This window comes from Bubalus bubalis, chromosome 8, assembly GCF_019923935.1.
Source record: "Bubalus bubalis isolate 160015118507 breed Murrah chromosome 8, NDDB_SH_1, whole genome shotgun sequence".
Lineage (NCBI taxonomy): Eukaryota > Metazoa > Chordata > Mammalia > Artiodactyla > Bovidae > Bubalus > Bubalus bubalis.
In genome coordinates, this window is record NC_059164.1 from 24,815,582 (window position 1) to 24,832,600 (window position 17,019).

General features: G+C 37.6%; 1 protein-coding gene across 3 annotated transcripts in view; it reads left to right on the plus strand.

Moving 5' to 3' along the window:
* The window catches only part of BZW2 (basic leucine zipper and W2 domains 2), a 61,971-nt gene that overhangs the window by 20,074 nt on the left and 24,878 nt on the right, over positions 1–17,019 (plus strand). For all 3 annotated transcript variants that reach the window (XM_006057037.4, XM_006057036.4, XM_044946506.2), the window contains exons 3-5: positions 7,410–7,586; positions 13,841–13,944; positions 15,154–15,219. In XM_006057037.4, coding sequence (XP_006057099.1) covers positions 7,410–7,586; positions 13,841–13,944; positions 15,154–15,219 — 347 coding nt within the window. The remainder of the gene's footprint in view (positions 1–7,409; positions 7,587–13,840; positions 13,945–15,153; positions 15,220–17,019) is intronic.

Consider the following 17,019-nt stretch of genomic DNA (forward strand, 5'->3'; position numbering starts at 1 on the left):
TCTGACTCTTTGTGACTCCATGGTCTGTAGCCCGCCAGGCTCCTCTGTCCTTGGGGGTTCTCTAGGCGAGAATATTGGAGTGGGTTGCCATGCCCTCCTCCAGGGGATCTTCCCAAACCCAGGAATCAAACCCATGTCTTATGTCTCCTGCATAGGCAAATGGGTTCTTTAACATTAGCATGACCTGGGAAGCCCAAACATTATAATAGGGCACATCATATAGAACTTATCCTTTATGAAATATGCACATCTTACTTATAAAATTTTCTCCAAAGAAATTATGTTTTCTACTGTGACTTTTGGGAATCCGAGAAGGATGAACACTTCTCGCCTGAGCCATTGTTATGCTTAGATGAAATGAGTGAGATGAAATGTTTAATAATTCAAGTGGTCCCCCTCTAAATTTTGTAGAAAAATACAATTAAAATTAGTGAAAATAGGAGCAAGAAAAAATGACCAAACATCAGGCATCCAGAATGACCACGTACTCAGGTTTCTCTCTGAGGCTTTAGATCTGAGTTGGCGGTTTTAAATAACTCTTAAGATTTGTAATAAATGGTGTTAGGAACTAATGAAGTGAATCATTTAAGGTAATATATATTGGAAGTCAATCTGTGTGTATGGTTAGAAAATCCATGATACTTCGCATTCTTTTACTCTACCTCAGTGACCTGCAGAAAAAGATGTAGCTTATGTTATTTTTGTCACTATGTTGGGATATCTTCCCAGTTACGGTAGTTCTTTGAGAAAGCAATAGTATTTAGATAACTTATAGACACGTCAGAAAAAGACCTGCTTCTCTCTGTGCCATAGAAGGGTGATTATGACTAACTCCTCAGTGTCACACTTGTAATTCACCAAAACAGTATGAACATCAGACCCTAAACGTTCCCACCTCAGGGGAGCTTTGACCTGCCAAATGGAAACTCAAGGGAGCAATGTCATAATTTTGTTAGAATTTTGTTGATATTTCTGCTCCACTGTCCTCAAATGAAATACATATCATATTTACTGTTGGTTGTTTAAGGTGAAAAAGAACCTTTGGGTAAAAGTATTGTCTTGTTTCCCCAAACTTCCATTAACGTTCTTGCCACTTTCCTGTACAAGAATTTTAAATTCCTGCAGATGAACACTTAGCACGTAGGAGTTCTGCTCTTCATCCTGCAAGAGAATTATTAATCCTCCCAGGCCGTCATGACTTTTTAAGATTCCCAAGCTATACATGAGCATTTTGACCTACTGCATTATTACTCACTGTTGAAATATCTCTGGCTGTAATATACTGCGTTTCTCTCCCTCAGCAAGTCTTTTGAAAAAGTATAACTGGAGGGTGAAGGCCTTTTCACAAGCAAAAGTTTTTAAGTTGTCTGTTAGATTCAAAACAAAGCTGTCTGTATTTGTAGCTTGGTCTGGATTGTACCTTCTTGACCAACTTATATTTTCCAAGGCTTCAAATTTATAATTTCAAACCATCAAAAAAGTCTGTGCTGCCACCTGAGTCAACATCCTAGTAATGGGGTGCCATTATGTGGGTGTCCTCAGTTGATTTTGGGAGCTGTTCACAAGTTTCAATAAGCTTAATAGGCTTCCCTATTGGCTCAGATGGTGAAGTATCAGCCTGTAATGCAGGAGACCCAAGAAGGAAATGGCAACCCACTCCAGTATTCTTGCCTGGAAAACTCCATGGACAGAAGAGCCCGGCTGGCTACAGTCCATGGGGTCACAAAGAACTGGACACAACTGAGTGACTAATACTTAGTAAGCAACCTGTGGTCCTTTTTTACTTCTCGTTTTTTTGCCTTAAAGGAAACAGAACTTTTTCCCAAGGTGGGAGGAATTACCCTTTAGCTGGGCGCCCAGCAGGGGGATGATACTTGCCAGTGAGTTCATCCTTCTGGTCACAGTTGCCTGCCCCTCCCACACCCATGATCTGTTCTTGTAGGGTGCCCATTCTCTCCCTCCCCCACTTCACAACAAGACCCTAATTATGTTTTCCCCCGCAGTCAACATTTGCATGTTCTTGCCTGCATAATGTTTTGCTTATGGAATCAAAGGGACTTTTATCTCTTGTTCATGACAAATAGTGTTCAAGTTAATTTACTTCTGTCTTCATGGAATCTTACGCTGCGTGACTGTGACTGGTACTGGGAATGCCATTCTTCTCTACTTCTGAGGTTGTGGTATTAACCTCTTACAACACATCCTTTCTGTTACACCATAGGTAGGCAGTCTGTACAAACCAGATAGCTGCTGTCTGGTTTAAAATGTAGTTTTTAATTGTATCTAAGTCATGCACGTACATGGTTTGAATAGTCCACACATACATGGCTTAAATAGTCAAACCATTCTGCAAAACATGTTGCAACAGCAGCAAGTCTGTTTTCCAGCAGTATTCTTTCTAACCTTTAACTGCTTCTTTTCGCATTCGCATTCCTATGACCACATAACACTTCTACTTGGCTGTTTCTTGATGTTTCTGTTGGAGAGGTATATTATGGATGCACTTCCTGCTGTGGGAGATGAGGATTCCTCTCTTTCATGCCCCCCACCCACCTGCAAAATCCTCTTCTTGGTCTGTGTTCTTTCATTTTATCAGTTTTAGCTAGACTCCTAATTAGGGGTTATATCATTGTGACCTAGTACATGGTCTTCAGAGCTAAACTATTATTTATGTTTCTGAACACCATTTTCACTTTGGATTAAATGAGTTTATAGTCAATGATTTTAGTTTTCTGTACCTTAAAACTAGGCAGCACCACACTCTCCTTTGTTATGTAAATCTCTTCATATAAGCACTTTTGGAATTCTAACAATGACATTTTATTGAAGGAATTCTAACTATGTATCACTTCATACTGTATGCTTGTATTGGAAAACACTCTTCCATTTAGTTTGTTCTTTAGGCCAGTTGTCCAGCTGTTAACAGTACAGCTTGAAATGTCCCTTTTCCTACTATCCTGAAAGGTACTGTTGTCTGTCTCTTAGATTTTTTTTCTCTTTTTCCTGGGATCTCATAACTTAATAAGATCGTGAAATCATGAGTTACTCTCCTATTTTGGTGGAGTGTCTGTTTCAATTGCTTTTTAAAAAGAGTGAATGAGAAACATAATTTTTGAGGCCTTGAATGTTTTAATATATGTTTAATCTGCTCTTATGTAGCAATGGGGACAATAAAGGACAGAAATGGTATGGACCTAAAAGAAGCAGCAAATATCAAGAAAAGGTGACAAGAATACACAGAAGAACTATACAAAAAAGATTTTAATGATCCAGATAACCACAATGGTGTGATTTCTCACCTAGAGCCAGACATCCTGGAGTATGAAGTCAAATGGGCCTTAGGAAGCAACACTAGGAACAAAGCTAGTGGAGATGATGGAATTTCAGCTGAGCTATTTCAAATCCTAGAAGATGATGCTGTTAACATACTGCCCTCAATATGCCAGCAAATTTGGAAAACTCAGCAGTGGCCACAGGACTGGAAAAGGTCAGTTTTCATTCCAATCCCAAAGAAAGACAATGCCAGAGAATGTTCAAACTACCACACAATTGCACTCATCTCACACACTATCAAAGGAATACTCAAAATTCTCCATGTGAGGCTTCAACAGTACATGAACTGAGAACTTCCACATGTTCAACTGGATTTAGAAAAGGCAGAGAAACCAGAAATCAAATGGCCAGTATCTGCTGGATCATAGAAAAAGCAAGAGAATTCCAGAAAAACATCTATTTCTGCTTAATTGACTATGCCAAAGCCTTTGACTGTGTAGATCACAACAAACTGTGGAAAATTCTTCAAAAGATGGGAATACCAGACCACCTGACCTGCCTCCTAAGAAATCTGTATGCAGGTCAGAAAGCAACAGGGAACAACAGACTGGTTCCAAATTGGGAAAGGAGTACGTCAAGGCTGTATATTGTCACCCTGCTTATTTAACTTATATGCAGAGTGCATCATGCAAAATGCCAGCCTGGATGAAGCACAAGCTGGGATCAAAATTGGTGGGAGAAATAACAATAACCTCAGATATGCAGATGACACCACTCTAATGGCAGAAAGCAAGAGGAGCTAAAAGAGCCTTTTGATGAAAGTGAAAGAAGAAAGTGAAAAATCTAGCTTAAAGTCAACGTTCAAAAAGCGAAGATCATGGCATCTGTTCCCATCACTTCATGGCCAATAGATGGAAAAACAATGGAAACTGTGACAGACCTTATTTTCTTGGGCTCCAAAATCATTGCAGATGGTGACTACAGCCATGAAATTAAAAGACCCTTGCTTCTTGGAAGAAAAGTTATGACCAACCTAGACAGCATATTAAAAAGCAGAGACATTACTTTCCAACAAAGGTCCGTCTAGTCAAAGCTATGGTTTTTTCAGTAGTTCATGTATGGATGTGAGAGTTGGACTATAAAGAAAGCTGAGCACCAAAGAATGGATGCTTTTGAACTGTGGTGTTGAAGAAGAGTCTTGAGAGTCCCTTGAACTGCAAGGAGATCAAAGTAGTCAATCCTAAATGAAATCAGTCCTGAATATTCATTGGAAGGACTGATGCTGAAGCTGAAGCTCCAGTACTTTGGCCACCTGATGCGAAGAACTGACTCATTGGAAAAGACCCTGATGCTGGGAAAGACTGAAGGCAGGAAGAGAAGGGGACGACAGAGGATGAGATAGTTGGATGGCATCACCAACTCTATGGGCATGAGTTTGAGCAAGCTCCAGGAGTTGGTGATGGATAGGGAAGCCTGGCATGCTGCAGTCCCTGGGGTCGCAAAGAGTCAGACTTGCCTAAGCAACTGAACTCCACTGAACTATGTTTAATTAATAGTGTGACCAAACACTGGAATTCTGGGTTGAAAATTGTTTTTCCCTGGAATTTTGAAGGAATATCTTCTGGCTTCTGGTATTTCTGTTGGGCAGTTCAAGGTTGTTCTGTTTCTTGATACCTTGTATGTGATTTGGTTTTTTGCCCTTAAAACTTCAGAGTTGCTTTATTCTGAAGTTTCACAGTAACCAATGCTCCTTGTGGATCCACTTTCAGTCCTTGTGCTGTGTCCACAGGTAGTCTTTCATTGGGAAACTCACATCTCCTTTAAAACTGAAATTTCTTGAAAGTTTTAAATCCTTCCCTTTTTAAGAAAATTATCTTTTTATTCACTTGTTTGGACATTTGACTAGTCTGCTCTTTTTCTTATCTTTATGCTTCTATTATGTAGGTCTTTGACTTTTCTGTCAGTTTCTAAGAGATACTCTCAGCTTTCTCTTTTAACTCAATTGAGTTCTTAAGTTTTTCTATCCTATTTTTCATTTCCACGAACTATTTTTTATTCATGAAATGTATCTTTTTTCCATAGCATTCTCTTCTCCTCCTCTTTCTTCCTTTAAAAAAAAAAAAACCAAAACAGTTGCAATATCTACTTCTCTAAAGACATTTACGACAGAATATTTTGGGAGGATGTCATCCTTTGCCCCTTTTCCCCATATGCCGACTCAATCTTTGTAAGGGGGAAAAGGTGAAATTCTATGAATTGAATGTTAGGTCCTTTGTCTTATCTAGTCATTTTTTTAACTCCTCATCTGACATCTAGTTTGTTACCTTCACTTTTTTTCAAGTGATCCTTACTTTGTTCAAGATTTTGCTCCAAAGTGACCTTCCACAAAGAAGTCTCTCTAGAGTGTGCTGAGGAGAGAAAGTTACATAGTATTTGTATCCTTAAATCCTTTGAAATACTTCAGGGCATCTACAAAATTGAAACTATTTTCATAATAAAATACCAAGATAATATTTTCCCCTTTCACACGTTCTCTCAGGAGTTTTAACAGTGGTTTCAGGATGTGTGATATTGCAACAAATTGCACGCAGTACATTTGAGAATTTGTCTATCTGCCTTTACTCCAGACTTTTAAAGAAAAGTGTAAAACAGTGCCTCTCTTCTCACTAATATCTTTCATGTTATAAATATTTTTAATTTTATTTCTATAAAATAAGTTTCCATGGATGTAATAATCCATAAACACAAGAGTTCTTTGGAATCTTTAGTACTTTTGAAGGTTGTCAAGGGGTCATGCAACCAGGAAGGTTGACAACTTATTTTCTGAAGCTGGATTTATAAACATATAGCTCAGATATTTATTAAATATTTAAATATTCTGGAATAACTTATCTTGTTAAAAATATATATATCCTTCCAGGAAGTAACAGGTGTTGGTGAGAATGTGGTTAAAGGAGAACCTTTGAACACCCTTGGTGTAAATTTGTGCAGCCACTCTAAAAAACAGTATGGAGGTTCCTTTAAAAAATTAAAAATAGAACTACATATGACCCAGCAACTACACTTCTGGGTATTTATCTAAAGAAAATGAAAACACTAACTCAAAAAGATACATTCACCCCAGTGTTCACTGAAGCATTATTTATAATAGCTAAGATATAGAGACAACCTAAGTTTTCACTACTCAGCATTAAAGAGAAAGAAACCCTGTTGTTTGTGACAACATGGATGGATCTAGGAGGAATTATGTTAAGTGAAATAAGAAAGACAAATTCTATATGATCTCTATATGTGAAATCTTAACAATAAAAACAACAAAAAAGCTCATAGATAACAGATTGATGGTTGCAGGAGAGGGTATGAAGAGGCGGGCCAATGGGTGAAGGTAGTATTCAGAAAGAACAAGCTTCCAACTGTAGAGTAAGTAATGAGAATGTAATGTACAGCCTGGTTAACTACAGTTAATAATACTGTATTGCATACTTGAAATAAGATCTTGAAAGTTCTCATTATAAGACAGAATATATGACTATATATGGTGATGAATGTTAACTAGACTTAATGGTGATCATTTTGCAATATGTACAGATACCAAATCATTAAACTAATATCATATATCAATTGTATCTCAATTAAAAAAAATTTTAAAGAGGTACCCCTCTTTATTTCCTCTCTCCCAGTCTTTATTTTGTTTGTTTTTATATTCTCCCTTATTCTTAGGTGATTCTCCCAGAGTCATTTTCTTTTTCTATCCTGGATAGAACAAATTTTTTAAACTTTTGATTGTTTAAAAAAAAAAAAAATTTTAAAAAAAACAACTTTTGATTGTTATACTTTATTTTTTATTAGAGAGTTAGAGTTAATAGTTACATTGGCCTACCCTATGAGTGATACAAATGATTGATCAAAAGCTTTTTAATGTGTTAAAGTGTGGCCCCATTTAGCGGAAATCAGTTGCTTAAATGAATATTTAAACAAGGGCTTTAACATGAAAAATTAGTGCAAAATCTTAATTGTCTTTCAACTTTTAAATAATCATGCTATCAAATAAAAACCAGTGAGCAAAGGAAATGTATGGTTGCATTTGGCAATATGATGTATAAGTAAAAGAACCATTGTATTATCTATTATTTTAGATGAAAAAGAGAAATTCGAACCCACAGTCTTCAGGGATACACTTGTCCAGGGGCTTAATGAAGCTGGTGATGACCTTGAAGCTGTAGCCAAGTTTCTGGACTCTACAGGCTCAAGATTAGATTATCGTCGCTATGCAGACACACTCTTCGATATCCTGGTGGCTGGCAGTATGCTTGGTAAGCCATATACTAGAGCATCTTATAGTATTATGTACTTTCAATTCTATTGAAATATTTTCTTATGAGACAGAATCTTTATAAGCTTTACATGCATGATAGTTGATTTAAAAAAAAATACAAATGGGAGTCTGTAAAACTTTTACCTAGATTATGATTTGGAATGGTGTTGATGTGGCTGTGAAATGTTTGTTGGTTAAGAGAGGCATAGCACTGAGAACTTTTGTTGACAGACAACACGGTTGGCCACTTGGCTGTAGCTAAAAGCCAACTTTTCTATGTGTCCCTAATCTTTGAATGTTTCTGGAGTGGATTTAGGAGGGGCAATTTCTGCATTATATTTCAGGGATCGTCTAGATCAGGGGTCCTCAACCCCTAGTCCGTGGGAAAGTTGTCTTTCATGAACCCAGTTCCTGGTGTCAGAGAGGTTGGAGACCACTTATCTAGATCATTCCAGTATATTTAAGGGGCTTATCTAGTGGCTCAGACAATAAAGAATCTGCCTGCAAGTTAAATCCCAATTGCCATAGCACCTTTCTTTTTAGTCCCATCTACCCTTTTTTTTGGTACAATGAGCAGTGAGATTTAACTTTGTCAACAAGTTTAAAAAGAAGTTCCAGTGTTTCATTAAATATCATTTCATCAATCAATAATAAAATGCCTAAGAAATATAGTTTGTATTTAGTTTTTAAAAAATCCTCGCAATTGTGAGTGTGTAACTAAAAGGATTAAAGATAGAAGTTTGGAAATTATTAAAAATAGGTAAAAAGCAAAATAAAATCTGTGTCTTACAGAGCAGGGGCATCAGGGGAAAAGGTTTCAGAATACTATTTAAGTGTCCTGGTGTGTTCATCTAAATGTTTATTAGGTATCACGACCACTCATTTTTCCTCTCATAGTTGTTCTTAGAGCTTGGTTTTGGTAACTACTTCCTATGGTAATCGTAAATCACTGCAAGTGGTCAGATCCCCAGGTCAGTGGTTTTCAACCACCTGAAGGACAAATGCAAACATATGCAAGTGTTTTGGTTGTCACAAAGACATGGGAGTGGAGGCCGGGTATGCCACCTACTCTGCTGTGCAAGGAACATTCTGTACAATCAAAAATTGCCCTGCACAGCATGGTGTAAGTGCCTTTCACTGAGAAATGTTGCTTAGGCCAACCTACTTTAAGACAGGGTATATACAACCTTTCTAGATAGTGCTGTGCTGTGCTTAGTCACTCAGTTGTGTGCGACTCTTTGCGACCCCATGGGCTGTAGCCTGCCAGCCTCCTCTGTCCATGGGGATTCTCCAGGCGAGAATCCTGGAGTAGGTTACCATGCCCTCCTTCAGGGGATCTTCCCACCCAGGGACTGAACCCAGGTCTTCTGCCTTGCAGGTGAATTCTTTACCATCTGACCCACCAGGGAAGCCTATCTAGGTAGAGCTACCCTTTAATTCTTCACTCTGAGCTCTTATATCTATCTGTGCTGGTCCATGGCCCCATTCACTTCCAGACTCCCTTTTGATTTGAGCTGCTGGCTTTCACTATGTGCCAAGTTTATTTTTATTGCTACTGTTTATGAAAATCTCATTATCGTTATAGGTAATTCAAGTCCATGTATAAAAGCACTTTGTAGTGTGCTCAAATCCCAATACTCAGAAATTGCTGTTGTTGTTCAGTCACTAAGTCATATCCTACTTTTTGTGACCCCATGGACTATACTACACCAGGCTTCCTGTCCTTTATTATCTCCCAGAGTTTGCTGAAACTCATGTCCATTGATTTGGTGATGCCATCCAACCATCTTATCCTCTGTTGTATCCTTCTCCTTCTGCCTTCAATCTTTGCCAACATCAGGGTCTTTTCAAATGAGTCAGTTCTTCGCATCAGGTGGCCAAAGTTTTGAAGCTTCAGCTTCAGAATCAGTCCTTCCAGTGAATATTCAGGATTAATTTCCTTTAGGATTGACTGGTTTGATCTCCTTGGAGTCCAAGGGATTCTCAAGAGCCTGCTCTAGCCCCACAGTTCGAAAGCATCAGTTCTTCAGCGCTCAGCCTCCTTTGTGTTCCAGTTCTCACATCCATACATGACTAGTGGAAAAACCATGGCTTTGACTAGATGGACCTTTGTCGGCAAAGTGACACCTCTGCTTCTTAATACACTGTCTAGGTTTGTCATTAAAAAGCAGAGGCATCACTTTGCCAACAAAGGTTTGTCATAGCTTTCCTTCCAAGGAGCAAGTGTCTTTTCATTTCATGGCTACAGTCACCGTTAGCAATAATTTTGGAGCCCAAGAAAATAAAATCTGCTCGTTTTTCCCCATCTGTTTACCATGAAATGATGAAGTGATGGGACCTGATGTCATGGTCTTAGTTTTTTGAATGTTGAGTTTCAAGCCAGCTTTTTCACTTTCCTCTTTCACTCTCATCAAGACACTCTTTAGTTCCTCTTCACTTTCTGCCATTAGAGTGGTATCATGTGTATATCTGAGGTTGTTCATATTTTTCCCAGTAATCTTGATACCAGCTTATGCTTCATCCAGTCCAGCATTTTGCATGATGTACTCTGTATGTAAGTTAAATAAGCAGGGTGACAATGAACAGCCTTGATGTAGTCCTTTCCCAATTTGGAAATAGTCTGCAGTTCCATGTCCAGTTCTAATTGTTGCTTCTTGGACTATATACAGGTTTCTCAGGAGACAGGTAAGGTGGTCTGATATTCCCATCTCTTTCTAAGAATTTTCCACAGTTTTTTGTGATCTACACTATCAAAGGTTTTAGTGTAGTCAATGAAGCAGAAAGTAGATGTTTTATAACAAGTATAATCACTGCAGATGGTGATTTTAGCCATGAAATTAAAAGACGCTTACTCCTTGGGAGGAAAGTTATGACCAACCTAGATAGTATATTAAAAAGCAGAGACATTACTTTGTCAACAAAGGTCCATCTAGTCAAGGCTATGGTTTTTCCAGTAGTCATGTATGGATATGAGAGTTAGACTCTAAAGAAAGCTGAGCACAGAAGAATTGATGCTTTTGAACTGTGGTGTTGGAGAAGACTCTTGAGAGTCCCTTGGACTGCAAGGAGATCCAACCAGTCCATCCTAAAGGAGATCAGTCCAGGGTGTTCATTGGAAGGACTGATGTTGAAGCTGAAACTCCAGTACTTTGGCCACCTGATGCGAAGAATTGACTCCTTTGAAAAGACCCTGATGCTGGGAAAGATTGAGAGCAGGAGGAGAAGGGGACAATAGAGGATGAGATGGTTGGATGGCATCACCAACTCAATGGACATGAGTTTGGGTAAACTCCGAGAGTAGGCAATGGACAGGGAGGCCTGGCAAGCTGTGGTTCATGGGGTCACGAAGAGTTGGACACAACTAAGCAACTGAACTGAGCTGAAGTGTGCTCAAATGCCAATACCCAGAGATAACTATGGTTAATATTTGGTTAATTCTTTTCTACAAATCTTCTTTACCTAAGTGCATAAACTTTTGAGGATGGGATGATATTATACAAACACAATAACTTTCTCTGCTGTTTTGTATTTACTCTGCAGCATGTTATTGTCTTTCTTACTATAATAAGTGTTACCTCAAACGATTCTGAAAAGAATGAAAACCATATTAAGAGTGAGATTGAACCTTTCCTGTTGTGATTATTGGCCTTTTTCAATTTCCTTACCTATTATAGACTTTTACTGATACACTGGTAAATTGTGTGCAGGGAAAATCTTCGGTCAGCTTTGGTTCTTGCCAAAGTCACAAATAACTTCACCCGTCAATCTGGGGCACGCTTTTCAGCTCTTAGTACCTTCCTGGCAGCACTGTTGACCCTTTGATCACCCTTGAAGTGTTTCCCTTTCTTTCCTTTCATAGACCATTTAGACTCCCTACTCCCTCTCTTAGTGCCACTTCTCATATGGCTCAAGGTTTCCATATTTGCCACCTCACATATGTTCAAAGTTATATGCTTTGCATTGATTGTCTCAAGACTTCATTTACCGTCTCCATAATGATGATCAGCAAATTTATACCTGCAGCCCATACCAGGATCACAATGTCTGCAGCATCTTGCCTCTCTCTTACTCATAGAACTTAGAGCTCAAGGGGAGATTCCTTCACCACCACCTTCATTTTACAGACACACACATTGAGCACTCTTTGTCAGTCTTTCCACTGTTAGGCTTTTTTCCTAATAAACCACATATGTTTGAAAAAAAGAATTCATGTTTTCACGCCACATTCATATATCCAAGAGAGCATAGGACAAAACGTTTGGTACAGTGTATGAACACAGTTAGTATAACCCCAGATATCTACCGAGGCCAGACCTATGATGTAATGAAAAATGTTAGCCACATTATTTTTATATAAACATTTTGTTTGCTAATTTAGTATGTAAGAGTTTTCTTCACATTCACAAAAATATTTAGCTTCCACTGCTATTCTTGAGACAATAGTTATCTTGGCTTTTCAATTGTATACTTTGAAGAGGAGATACAAGAAACACCTCCCTTTTCTTCTATTTCGAGAAAAACAGAAAATTTCACAAAATTTTTAGAAATGGCAATTAATACTTGGTCCCACTATTGGGGGAAAAAAAGCGAGGTGTGTTATTATTATTATGTACACATATTATTAATGTGTAACAAATATTTTGTTTTGTAAGAGAATGCAGGTTTTAATTTTTACCTCTTTAAAGACTGTAGTTTCCAAATCAGACTTTTCAGTTATATAACCTCTATCAGATAGGAATCATTAGTCCAGAGGTTTTAGAAGATTATCCTCTTAATAAAATTTTGTTCTCCTCCCCCCAAAACAAATTTGTTCCAGGTGGTTGTATTCATTATAAAGGGCTAATTGAATTGTGCATAAATTAATTGCATGAGAACAGACTCCTGAAGGAGCTGACTTTTCTAACAACGAATTTACTTATAAAACTGTAAGAAACAATTGGCTATTTGTGGCTCATCTCATCCAAAGGTATGAAATATGACTCAAATCAAAACACTAAAATATGGCCTGTACAAATATCTACTCAACAAATATTTGAGTGTGTAGTAGTTATTAACCTAATTTGACTTGCTCAAATTTCCACCCTAATTCTGATGAAGTAAAATCAGAAAACAAAACTACCTAGTGTTCTGACTCTGGTCTTCTAATCAACCAGTGTTTGTAATGGCCACCATTGAAACTTATAGGAGGAGCCTTTGAGCATGTGTGTATGAGTGTCTGACTTTTTGCAGCCTCATGGACTGTAGCTTGCCAGGCTCCTCTGTCTGTCCATGGGAGTTCCCAAGCAGGAATACTGGAGTGGGTTGCAATTTCCTTCTCCAGGGGATCTTCTCAACCCAGGGATTGAACTTGCATCTCCTGCATTGGCAGGTGGGTTCTTTACCATTGTGCCACCTGGGAAGCCCTTTGAATGAGGAAAGTTGAGTGGTAGAAAAAAGGCGTTCTTTTGTTCTAATCCATTTATTTGTCCGTTTCTTCCATGATACTATATAGGGTATGGGGGCAAAGATGAGCAACAATAAAATACACTCTTTCCTAGCCAATGCAACTGCTGGGTGATCAAATATAAATGATAAGGGGTCAGAGTGTATACTGATCAACACTGTGTGGATAACTGGGTTAGTGAGGAGGAAACATTCTTGATACCTACTGAAGTGGAAACCATCAAGATCTACTATAAAATCCAGGTCTGGATAGTACTAGTGTTGGTGAACTGGAGTCCAGCAAAATATTAGTAACAAACCTGGAAAGTGAACCATGTTCTGATGCGAGAAACATCAGGAACTACATTGAGAATAATCGAATTAAATTCACTGAGTAAATGTTATTTGTTTAGCTATCGTGGTTAAGGATATACTTTGGCAAGAACCAGACTTATAGGGTCCAGTGAAGTCAAGTATGTAGATCAACAGTCCCATACCCTATGGTAGGAATACACATTTGAATAGCCATTTTGCATTATCAAGTAAATTAGTTTTTGGAAAAGTCAACTCCTTCAAGAGTCTATTTTGATGCAATTAATTTATTCCTAAGATTTAATTAGCCCTTTGTAATAAACATAACCACTTGAACACAATTTTATTAAGGTGATAATCTTCTAAAAAACTCTGTATCCACACATGTACATCATTCTATGAAAGTTTATGTGACACCTACTTTTACTGTTTTCCTAGATGTGCAAGAATTGATCTCTTGTACACATGCTCTTCTGATTTCAGTGCTGTCCTAATGGTCATTAACCGTTCTCTTACTAGCCCCTGGAGGAACACGCATAGATGATGGTGATAAGACCAAGATGACCAACCACTGTGTGTTTTCAGCAAATGAAGATCATGAAACCATCCGAAGCTATGCTCAGGTAGGGTCTGCCCCTGAGAGATTGTTGTGCTGAAAGGGAAACCTTAAAGTAAGATTTAAGAAAAGTTAAGATTCAGAAATTCTTCAGGTCACTTTTTTAATAGAAATGTTCAGTAGCTTTTAAACATATGGAGAGATACTTAACTGCACTCGTAATAAGACAGTGATCATTAAACTTCAGGAAGATAGGGCGTTTTTACCTTTCATCCATAAGAGACATGAGGAATCATAATTTCTGTTGGAATATAAGTTGGTCCCAGCTTTAGGGAGAGTAGTTTAGCACTATCCTTCAATGCTAAAACATCAAAGGATGAAAATTCATAGGTCTGAAAATCCATAAGTCAATCCACAGGCTACTGATTAAGTAGAGCTTGGTAATTCATATTAATAAACTGTCAGGTAGCTGTTCAAAAGAAAGAGGCAAGGAGATACTTGTAATACATAAAGCCTATAAAGGATTTATATACAGATTAAATAAAGAACTGTAAGTCAAGAAAAAAAGGACAAGCAGCCTATTAGGAAAGGAGATGATTCAAGTGCATCACATTTATTGTGCACTTTATTTCTATTACTGTTACATTAGCTCTACCTCACATCATCAGGCATTAGAGCCCAGAGGTTAGAGTTACTTTGGGGGTAGGGCCTCAATGTATGAATTTCGGAGGAACACAGATGTTCCTCCTCCATAACAAGCATCATTCTTCTTTAAAAAAATCAGTCCAGGATTCCACTGACACACTTGGAAATCCTGCTTGAGAATTCTAACGGGATTGTGGGGGCCAGTAGTCTTTATTGCTCATCTGCTGAAATCATGTTTTTATTCACCTGGAGTATAATCTCCCCTAAACTCTGATCTCCTCCCATCATGTATCTCAGTGATTGTATCTGTAATCCCCTTTGTTTCAGTTATTAATATTTTCCATCTCTGTGTCACACAGTTTTAAAATTATATTCATTTTATTTTCATCAAAGTCATTTTGTTTTCTCACCTATTATATTCTCAAGTGGATTTGTTTTTTTTTTTCTACGTGCATTTTGATGCTGTTTTATCCCGCAGGTCATAATAACTCTTTTGAAATGTTTGTGGTTCTCATATCACAGTAGGAGAATGTTTAACTACATGTTTTTATTAGTGTAGACCCATGTAGTTGAGGTGAGTTTGCCTTTTAAAATTGTTTACATAATATTGACTGGTTTCTGTTATGCTTAGGTCTTCAACAAACTTATCAGGAGATATAAATATTTGGAAAAAGCGTTTGAGGATGAAATGAAAAAGGTAAGAATTCAGATGTAATATACTCTGCTTGCTAAAATGATGACAGGAAGAGGGACGAAAATTTTGCTTTTATAGTGGTAGTCCAGAGAACCACAGACCTCTTTAAGCTTTTAATAAATGCTTGTTGAGTGAAGAAATGAGTATGACAGATCATTAGCTAATAGCTGTAGAAAGAAATACACGATTAGCCTAGAACTTTTCCTTCATGTTTAATGTAAGCCAGCATGCTTTGTTCAAAGGAATATTTTTATAGAATATATAATTAGTTAAAGCTTATGAAAGAGCATAGCACAGCAGCTATTAATCACTAAAATTCTTTAATTTTAGAAGATGCTATTTAGCAAAGGAGATAGAAGCATGCCTTTGGAATTAGTATCTGGGTGTAAATCTCATTGGTTTTTCTCATCTATAAAATAGCTGCAATAAAAATATGGACTGCAATAAAAATATGTATGGTTGTTGTAGGGATAATTTCTATGAGCTGTAAGGTACTTAGCACAGTAATTGACCTCTAATAAATAGCCAAATAAGCAATAGCACCTTATTAAAGAAGCCCTCTTTTCAGAAATTGCAGTATGTTCCTTTCTAGTTTGTAGCTCCTCTTTATTTATATATGGCAGTTACAGATTTGTATGCTGCTTTGCCATCATTTCTGATTTTAGATATCTGCCTAAATTATAAACCAAGGGCATAAAGAAACCATCAACTTTGTTACTTTGCAACATCTACTTTGTTGCTTACCCACTCTTGCTTCCCTTTGTTCAAAATGGTTCCATATATAGCAAACATTTAAGCAGCAAAATCATTTTTTTAAATCTGTATTCTGCATGGCTCTACTTTCGTACAAAAAAATCCTTCAGCATGAAAACATACAACTATATATGCATACAGATGTTCATCACAGTATTGAGACATAACATAAATTTTCATGGTGGGAGACAGGTTCATTAAATCGTGGTCTCTCTCTACAGTGGGATACTATGTAGTCAGTTAAAGAATGAGGCATAACCACATGAATTGATGACAGGAAATGTCTATGATAAATTGTTAAGTAAAAGAGCAACCATTTGGCAGAAGTTTAACCTTAGCAAGTTACTTCATTTCTTTGTGCCTCAGATTTCTTTGTTGAAAGCGAGGATCAAGACTTTCGTAAATAGTCATATATACATATTGCTACTGCTACTGCTAAGTCACTTCAGTCGTGTCCGACTCTGTGTGACCACATAGACGGCAGCCCACCAGGCTCCCCCGTCCCTGGGATTCTCCAGGCAAGAACACTGAAATGGGTTCCCATTTCCTTCTCCAATGCATGAAAGTGAAAAGTGAAAGTGAAGTCGCTCAGTCGTGTCCGAGTCTTAGCGACCCCATGGACTGCAGCCTACCAGGCTCCTCCATCCATGGGATTTTCCAGGCAAGAGTACTGGAGTGGGGTGCCATTGCCTTCTCCTCATATACACATAAAGTGTTCAGAAAACTTTCTGCTCCACTTAGTGAGTTTGAGCTGTTATCAATGTATAGGTCAGTAAAAACATGTGTATACATGTAGTTATTTATAAAATGTAGGCATATAGAAGTACATTTAAGAATCTGAAAGGACACATCTCAAACTGTTAATAATGTTTATTCTAAGGAAATAGGATTAAAGAGATTATTCACATTTTTATATTATTCTATGTTAGATTTATTCAACTAGCATGTATTACATTTTTTTTACCATGGAAAAACATTTGAATGGATTAAAGTGGTCCATTATTTGGCTAGATGCTTAGAAAATAAGAAGTGTGTCATTAAAATAGAGGG